This window comes from Motacilla alba, chromosome 6, assembly GCF_015832195.1.
Source record: "Motacilla alba alba isolate MOTALB_02 chromosome 6, Motacilla_alba_V1.0_pri, whole genome shotgun sequence".
In the NCBI taxonomy this organism is placed as follows: Eukaryota; Metazoa; Chordata; class Aves; order Passeriformes; family Motacillidae; genus Motacilla; species Motacilla alba.
This window is the reverse complement of record NC_052021.1, coordinates 11,233,147-11,242,171: the sequence shown is the minus strand read 5'-3', so window position 1 is coordinate 11,242,171 and position 9,025 is coordinate 11,233,147. Positions and strand designations below refer to the sequence as shown.

Sequence of the window (9,025 nt, the reverse complement as noted above, 5' to 3'; positions counted from 1 at the left end):
GCCTACCCAAAGGAAGGAAGAAGGCTGTGTCTAAAAATCTGTTATTGTCAAAGCAAGAGCTGCCTGATGCCTTTGTTTTAATGTGCTCAGGTTGATTTTCTCATTTTTTAATTCAAGGCATAGAAACAATAGTTCAGTCAAAATTACTTGACTCTAGCAACTTGCCTACCATTTTCACAAAACCCAAGAGACCACTTTGATATCTGCAGTTTAAATCAATTATTTGAAGTATATGAGAGAGAAGGAATCTAATATAATCTGAAAGCAAAGGTCAAGTAGTGCTGTTAATATAGGTTTAACTTGCAAGTTCTTTGGCAGGAGAGAACCATGATTTAAAAAATAAAATGGAAATCTGGTCACCTCTTTTCTTGATAGCAAAGTTTGACTTGTTTTTCCTAGAACAGAAAATTGATAGATTGAAAGAGTTTTGGATTAGGGTTAAGGTTCAGTTCAGTCTGGTGAAGCCAGCTCTTTAAAATCCAATGCTCCAAGCTCTGTTCCCCATTTCTGCTTGGAAACTCATTATCTATATTCAGTATTCCTCCTTCTTCTTCATCCACCTGTGTGCACTTAAACATAGAAATCTCCCTGGGATCCACTCCCCAGAATAACAGTGCACTATTGACCTGACAGCATTTCTCTGATGCCATGGTTTTTTCATAAATATGAACAAGTCTCATCAGCAATTACATTCTTCCTGTAATATGTTTATCCTCAAAATAAGGTCTAGGGCACACACAGCAGGATTTTCTTTCAGCATTAGCAGAGTGGTTAAGTGCCACACTGTCTAGAATTTTTTCCTCCCATTCCTGCATCGGTGCACTGTAAATTAGCATACAAACTATTTTATCAGTGTTTCTTATTTTCCAAAGGCGGGGGACTGTTGAACTTCCCATATTTTTGTTTAGTTTTGTGTCAATAAAATTGAATTGCAAGAGGGGAGGAGGTAACACTTCACCCACTGGGTTGTTTCATGACATAAGAGGTGACATGTGCTTAGTGCCCTGTATTTCTGATGAAGTTTTGAGCTGATGCCAATGAGCCCTCTTAAAGTTAACTATAGACACTTAACTCTGTATGATTTAAAGCTCAGCAAATAAATCACAGTGGAAATACTAGAATACAAATATAAAAAATTACTATTGTTTTGAAAGAGGTACACATGGAGAATTGACCACACCTGCTTACCACACAGATGCTGCACCAAGGACTCGCTCAGAGAGTCAATATCAGGAACTCGCAGCACAGTGACACACTTTAAATTATTGTCTCACAAATTGCTAATATAAACTAGCAAGGCTGTCCATCATCATTTTATGTGGAAGAGCACAGCATAGCTTTACACAAATCAAAATATGCTAAGTTATCATAATCAGTTAGTAATCAGCTCACTTCAAAACAGCAAAACGAGGAGTTTACCTAGTGTTCTGAAAATGAAAGGCTTTAAAACAGTATAAAATTAGTTCTGGTTCTGAAACCCCCTTGGCAGTTAGTTTTTTGAGGGTAGCATGCAGAGCTGTTACAGAAAGAAGCAATTTTTTTGGCCACATGACACCTTGAAAATCAGATTCCATTTTTCCTCCAAGTTCTCCTTTGCTGAAGGTTGAGCAGGGTTTGGGTTTAATCCACTGGCAGCACATCACACATCATATTTAATATTTTTATGTTTCTTCCCAATGATAGAAGGAGGCATGTAGTGCCTGGGATCCTCTGAAACCAGTAAAATTCCCTGGCTGAGTTTTGTGGGTGTTTCCCAGCTGAAGGCCTTCAGCCATTACCACACAGGTTTACCTGCAAATTTCAGAATTCCCATCCCAGCTATTCTACAGGGATGCTAGGTTGCAGAAAAAATATTTACTGACTTTCTTCCTTGTTCGAGTGTGTTTGTTTTCCCTCATTCTCTGCTGCATAGCTAAGGAAAGTAAATCTAATGACTAAGTAATCTCTCACATTGGATTATGTTTTAGATTTCTTATCAGATTCCATTGTGTTAGTACGATCTGACTCATGGGAGAACAACTGTTATCAAATGTATCTTTCTTCAAAAGTTTTACCAAAAGATAATAATTGATAAGGTTTTCCTAGATCATAAGCCATGTTTTGCTCATGCCACACTTTCATAAATGTACGGAGATAAGCTAATGGAGCTTTACTGATCTCCCTGTTTAATGTCTTCACTTCTTTAATTTTCTTATAATATAAACTGTGTTAGGTGGAAGAAACAGTACAAATCTCCAGAGACTTATCATGTTAATGTATTAGAGCTGCATGTATATGCAATGATGCAGCAGAAAAACTTGCCCTTACAACTGTTGCAGGGCTGCCTAGAAATTGGATCTGCTGAGATGTTGTTCTGATAACATTCCCAAGAACTTGGGCACCTAGTAATTTGAAATACTGCTTCTCAAAATCTGGATCCATTAAATTCCATCTTATTCTGGAATTGAAGAAATTTCCCATATACCCCAGAGGTCTGCTGCCATCCAGAAATAGAGTTACCTGTGTCTAACTGTGTTCAATTGTCTGGTATCTGTGCTATTTCCAAACTGCAACAGGAATTGGAAAAATATATTTTATCTGTTGGGTACTGTCTAATCCACATCTTATCCACTCAACACCAGTTTTTTACATCTACCTCATCTGGACTACAGAGAGAAATAGTTTCCATTGGTGGTGTAGAAGGACTAATGTGCATTCAGAGCTCTGCTGCCCATCTGGTAGAAAAAGGACTTTGAAGATGGATTGTCTAGAGCATACATCTGTGAGTGTTAACTGATCATTTGCTAAGAAAGAAACCTGCTACATCCTCAGTTTGCTGTTTGTGAGATGGAGAACAGGCCATGCTGGGCACTTTTAATGGCAGGACAAGGCTCACAGCTGTGAATGGAATTGGATTTAAGTGCCTGCACTACATCTAAGGGGAATCCTAAATGTATCTTCTGCTTTGGTATTTTATCTTGGCTAGGTAAGCCAGTTGATCTTAAACATCTCTAATTGCTGAGCAGGGAGCCTAAAGATGTTAGATTGCAGCTGTGAATCAGAAAGAATAATACTAATATTAGGGGTGATGACAAAACTTAAATAGTTTCAGTAAAATGGAGAACAAAAATAGAAAGCATCCTCTCTTTAAAAGACCACAGTATAAACTGACAAAACATAGAAAATCTGTGAAGCTCAGGTATTTCTATCTCTCAGGTGAGGCACTGATATGTTGGCTTGCTGAGGTTTATAAAACAAACTCCATCTAGGATCAAACATTTTAGAGTAGAATGCATCAGAACCAGAAGGAAGTTACAAAACCCCAATATTTATTTCTGGGAAACAAGAGGAGCAAAACTTCTGGTTTCTTTTTTTGTTTTCCTTGAAAATTATGTCCATTTGAGAATTTTGTCCATGAATACATATTTTTTCCAAGTCTGACCAAGAGCGGATCAGCTGTCTTGTGCAAGAGAGACCAGGATGAGCATTCTAGCACATAGCTAGAAAATTATATTAAAGTAAGATAAGTACATCAGATACAGAGAGGGGAGCAAAGTTTAGAATTCTGATTACTGGGTCAGACTATCTGGAAGGTACCAGGTTTCCCTAAGATTAATCACAAGTATCTTTTCTTTTACAAGAGCCACTGGTGGTCATCTGCCATTTTTTCTTTTACAACAAACAATTTTAAAATATGACCTAGAATTGCTCAAAGTTACTTTACGTTTTTACATCTTTTGTGTCTACAAATCTGTTAGTTTTGGATTGTATTTTCTACAACTTTGGCTTTATTTTGTTAGAAAAAAAACCCTTAAAACTCCTTAAAACTGACCTCAGTATTTGCATAACAAATACGTGAGCAAAACTGAAAAAGCCCATTCGTGGCCTCAGTATCCAGTCTCCACTTCAGCCATATCATTTAACAAACACCACACTATATAAGGAGAATTTTGTGGACTGCTTTTTCATTTCATTTTGAAGCAGAAGGGTAAGTTGAATTTCCTTTTAATAAATCACAAAGAATTTCAGCTAGAAGGCAAACCTGTTCCTTTTGATTTCTGTGGTCATATTTAGGTTCTAAAATTAAATTTCCCTTTATTAGTAATTTTTTACTTTGCTTATACTAGCAATTTTGCTAGATAAGGAGATGCCTGAAGGACACTAGATAGTAATGACTGATGAAGGTCATTAAAACCAGATTAAAACTGAAGGGCTGTGTTTTTTCAATTTTTCTATATAACTGATCAGGAGTCTGACTCTGCATCATAATCCAATTATGAGCTGGATGCAGTAGTGCATTCAAATGTAATTCCCTGAATGATCATCACCAGGCAAAGGGTACATGTTGTAATTGCATTTCCTTATCTCAAGGATGTAAGTATTCCTAGCCACCTAAGGTAGGTTTCTGTTAGGGTCTTTAATAATCTGCTCTCTCTGAGTCACTGGCCAGTGTTTCCAGAGGTGTCTGCTGGCCTTCAGTAAAGGGTAAACAGCTCGAGATGCTTCAAATTCAACAAACCAAACTCATCAGCACCTTTAATACTGCACATGTGCTCTCAGGTGGATTTGGTTTTACATTCTTTAAAGTGCAAATTCTTGACCATACTGCTATTAGTTAAACAGATCCTATATGCTGCAAATTTGTGACATAATTGAACATTCGTACATTCAAGGATACGTCACATCAGATTGAGGCTGATGAGACATTCCCCTAGGAAAACAAGTTCCTGTTGATGCAGATTAAAAATAACCTCAAAAGTCTTCTATAACAGAGGCAATATGGAAGATATGAACAATGCTTTTTCTTTTAAAAGCTCATCTCAGTTAGTAAATGACACTAGAGTGATATTTTGATTCAGCTTGGCGTATATACTTTGAAATGTAATAGCAAATACCTTGTTATAGCTTGATGAACCTAGGTGTTAATAATCTTACAGCATTCAAGCCAACCAAGCTTTTATTTTAAATTTTAGGTAGAGCTAGATTTAGAAGCTAGTATGTGTAAATGCTGGGGTTTTTTTTAAAGATAGAAGTTTTTAAGAGAGAGCAGATACAGGAGTCTCTTTGATTTGTGCCAATAAAAAAGTGAAGTAATGGATATTAAGTTATTTGTTTTGTATGAGTCAACCCATGAGCATCACCCCATTGGAAATAGATACCCATTCTGGCATCTTGAACCTTTCTTTGTATCTCCTGTTAGTTTGAATGATGTCAATAACTGCATATTTCTATGCCATTGTATCTTACAGTCCTTCAGGTCTCACAGCTGCACAGCACTCCCACTCACTCTGCTGTAAACAACCCCCAGTGTACAGTTTTAAAATGCTTTTTAGTCACGACAGCTCAGCACTAAGATTATAATCCTAGTTATTGTTTTATCTGTAGGGATAGAATAAGATGAATAAGCCTATTGCCAACGAGCAAAAATGCATTTTCTACAAGATTAATTGACATTTTCAAGCTCGTGGAATTTTGTTCAAAACAGGATAGGAATGTCAATTGAGCCATAAAGTTTTGCCCATGTGTAAAACAGTATCAGTTTATGCCAAATAAATGTGCTTAGATAGTGTTGTGCTTTAACAAGCTCCCAGACATCAGCAGTACCACTGTGACAAATCTGCCTTTCAGGTTAATATCCCATGCATCACTGAGTGATTACAGTCCTTGCAGACAACTAAGTGTGATCAGTTACCTCTGAGTCTATCATTTCTCAAGGATTAATCCAACAAATAGTCAGTGACAGTGAAAGGGATAATTTATCTTCACCACTCCAAGTTTATCAGTCTAGAAAGAGTTTTGTGTATAAACTACATAATGGTTGCAAAATAAATCTGGGAAATCTCTTACACCTGAACTATAAACTTTATTTAAACAAGGAAATAATGTAAATTTCAGGAAGGGATGATGGGGGGAGGAGCGTGCAGCTGTGTAAACCAATGTCTATAATTTCTTACAGAATCATTGCCTGACAAATGTGTGGGGTTTTTTTACAGCTGGCCTGAGCAATCATGTTGTCTTACTCATCCTACATCCTCATAGCACTGGCTGCTTTGTTAGTGACTTGCCACGCATTGAGTAAATGCCCAGGAGTTTCTGGGCTACCTGGTATCGCTGGAAGGGATGGTCTGAAAGGTAAGCAAACTTGCCTCTTTTGGAAGAGAGCCACGTCACAAAGGCTGCATGACTAGAACAGATAACCCAGAAGGACACGTGCTCTCAAGGAAGCAGATGTGTTAAGCACAGGAAGGAAAAGAGAATGGAGGAAATAGGCAGTTTAATTTTTTTTTCCCAAAAAAAAAGGTCTCCTCTTTCTTCTGGGGGAAGAAACACCCTAGCATATAAATATTTTATATCTGTGTAGAAATGCTTTCTCCAGGTCTGCTGACAAGGCTAAAGCACTATCAGAATTATTCCCAGACTCCCTGTATTAGGTCAAATACGGGGCTTTTTTAATGGATTGTGAAGTGCAGTAAGAGCTGCAATGTCGCTGGGGATGCAGCAACCTTTTGTGCTTCTAAATTGCTGTATGTTTTATCTGTGAATTATGATCATGATTATGATCATGGGAGTACATTAGTGACTTTATTCAACATGTAGGACCTCCGTTACCTGTGGAAAGTGGTATGAAATATGAAAAAAATAATCTGCCTGTACAGTGGGTTCCCATCTTTAGCAAGCCGTGCTGGATGTATTTCACACTATCCAGAAACCTTCCACTACCACTGCTTATGGCTCCCATTCAAGCAAGATAAACACCCAGCACTTTAAAAAGAAAATCACATGGTGCCATAGAAACTGTTTCCTCCTCAAAGTAGCCCTCATGCCTGTCATTACCAATCACTAGAATGAAACCTCTCTTTGGGAAAGCCAGTTTCACAGACAAACTAACAAAAGGCTTCAACCTGTAAAGCTTCAATTTCTTTTCTGCAGAGGGGAATTATCAGCATTTCAGAGGATTGGATATTTTTGTTAGTTTGCTTTAATTTAGATTAACAACAATGGGAAAAAATACTGGGAAAATATTTATTTTACACTTGCTGATGTTAAAGAATACATTTGCAAGTTAGTTCTGGAAAATAATTTGGTTTATCCAGGGGATTGTTCCTAGCAGCACAGCCTGGTATAACTGTATAACCTTTGTTTTTATGTGTATAGGTCTGCCTGGTTCTCTGGCCAGCAAACACCACGATGCTTCAGCAAATTTGAAACACCGACTTTTCCAACTTGAGGCTGGTAATTCTTCCCCTTATTACTTCTTCAGCTCACAATCAATTTTAAGTGCAATAGGCAAAGTTAGTTACAGAATCACGACGTGCAGGAAAGAAACTGCATTTGGAAAGGGTGCTACACTCCAAAACTCCATTTTCTCACCCAAAGCAGGGGCAGTCCGGGTTCCTATTTCCCTGGAGATAAGCAGATTCCTCTAGGCAATCATAATGCATATTTATTCAAATTGGGGTTATTTTAAAAAATATTCCAACTACCTGATGTTGCACTTTCCACATGGATGCACAGAAACTCAGTCTTGTACCACTTTTATCTATCAGCAACCAGATTGTTAAAGGTGGTAAATTGTTTTGTACTGAAAAGACATTCACAAAACAATTATCATTTTTCTGATTCCCTTGCTCAAATCTGAAGCATGCTGATCCTCTTGAGAAAGTACACAAAATATAATAGGGCTGATATTTAGCAGATGTTGGTGGGACATCCTTGTCTTGGAGACAAGGACCAATGGTCACAAACAGCAGAATATATTTAGTGACCAGTTGGTGAATGGATAAAATTAAAGCTCTTTATTTCTCTTCATCCTTAGCTCAATTTTTCCCTCTGTTCCTTTTAGCATTTTTAGTTTTCATCTCTTGATTTCTCTTTCTTTGCTTTTACATCAGTATGCCATAGAAAATTTACAAAGCTAACTCTTTTCATGTTTCAGTGCTTGCTTTGAATGGAAAAATAAGAAAAGTAGGAGAGAAAATACTTGCTAGCAATGGGAAGAAAGTTGACTTCGCATCTGCACTACAATCCTGTGAAGAGGTTGGAGGAACTCTTGTAGCTCCCAAAAATGAGGAGGAGAATAAAGCTATTATGGACATTGTGAAACAATATAACCAATATGCTTACTTGGGCATTAGAAAGGGGGAGACTTCAGATCAGGTTAAGTATATAAATGGCATGCCTCTGAGTTACAGCAACTGGCACCAGCATGAGCCTAATGGCAAAGGGAAAGAGAAATGTGTGGAGATGTACACTGATGGCACCTGGAATGACAAAAAATGCAACATGTACCGTCTCACAATCTGTGAGTTTTAAAGAATGGCCTTTCAGCCACCTCAGAGTATGGAGATAATGAAGTATCTGTGTTTCAGATTGATTAAATTCCTGCAATTTCTCTGTATCCTAAAATATAAGATGAATCATATTGTGATATTTTTTAGCCTTAGGAAAATGCCAAATATGCTAGGTGATTAACATGATTAAAATGTGCCTGAACTGATGTGCCTGATGTGTTTCTCCTTTTTGGAGGGCTGGGAATACCTCAGAATTCATTTCTCATGGCAGACTGTCTCCATACCTTTGTGACGATTACAGGAAAATTCCAAGGTTTGTCTTGGGATATTGGAAATGCTGAAGTTAAAATTGCCCATGGCATTATAGTTGGAAGCATTTTGAAGTACTTAATAGTTTCTGCCTCAAAAGAGATGCACAGAGGTTGACTTCACTGGAGCAATTATGGTTTCATGTCAGGTTTTGGACATCGCTTTCAATCACAGAGCCTGTGTCACATTGAACCACTCACTGATTCATTAGCATCCATCTTTTGTTTTATAGAAAAATCAATAAGAATAGTTACAATTAATTTTGCTAGTTTCAGAGGCTACTCTCTATAAAACACAAAGATAAATATTGCACTCCATTCAAGTAGATAGAGTGTATAAAATGCCAAAGATTGCATTTTGTTGCTAAAACAGCACATTCCCTCAGAAAACCATGAGACTGCAGTGTTAGAAGGCCACCGGTCTTTTCCCAAAACACTGAGAGCAAA

The 9,025-nt window shown here is 37.5% G+C and overlaps 1 protein-coding gene across 1 annotated transcript; it reads left to right on the top strand.

Annotated features, from left to right (window-relative positions):
- Nucleotides 1-3,857: 3,857 nt before the first annotated feature.
- On the top strand, nucleotides 3,858-8,476 carry LOC119702502 (pulmonary surfactant-associated protein A-like). Its single transcript, XM_038140723.1, has 4 exons — nucleotides 3,858-3,967; nucleotides 5,973-6,111; nucleotides 7,135-7,212; nucleotides 7,916-8,476. The coding sequence occupies exons 2-4, from the start codon at nucleotides 5,988-5,990 to the stop codon at nucleotides 8,290-8,292; spliced, it is 579 nt and encodes a 192-aa protein (XP_037996651.1). The 5' UTR covers nucleotides 3,858-3,967; nucleotides 5,973-5,987; the 3' UTR covers nucleotides 8,293-8,476.
- The last annotated feature ends 549 nt before the right edge of the window (nucleotides 8,477-9,025 follow it).

What these genes read in the sequence shown, in the direction of transcription:
- LOC119702502 (XM_038140723.1), top strand. Translation starts at nt 5,988, where the DNA reads ATGTTGTCTTACTCATCCTACATCCTCATAGCACTGGCTGCTTTGTTA. An exon ending in TGGAAGGGATGGTCTGAAAG is followed by an intron (nt 6,112 to 7,134) that starts GTAAGCAAACTT and finishes TTATGTGTATAG; the next exon opens with GTCTGCCTGGTTCTCTGGCC. An exon ending in ACTTTTCCAACTTGAGGCTG is followed by an intron (nt 7,213 to 7,915) that starts GTAATTCTTCCC and finishes TTCATGTTTCAG; the next exon opens with TGCTTGCTTTGAATGGAAAA.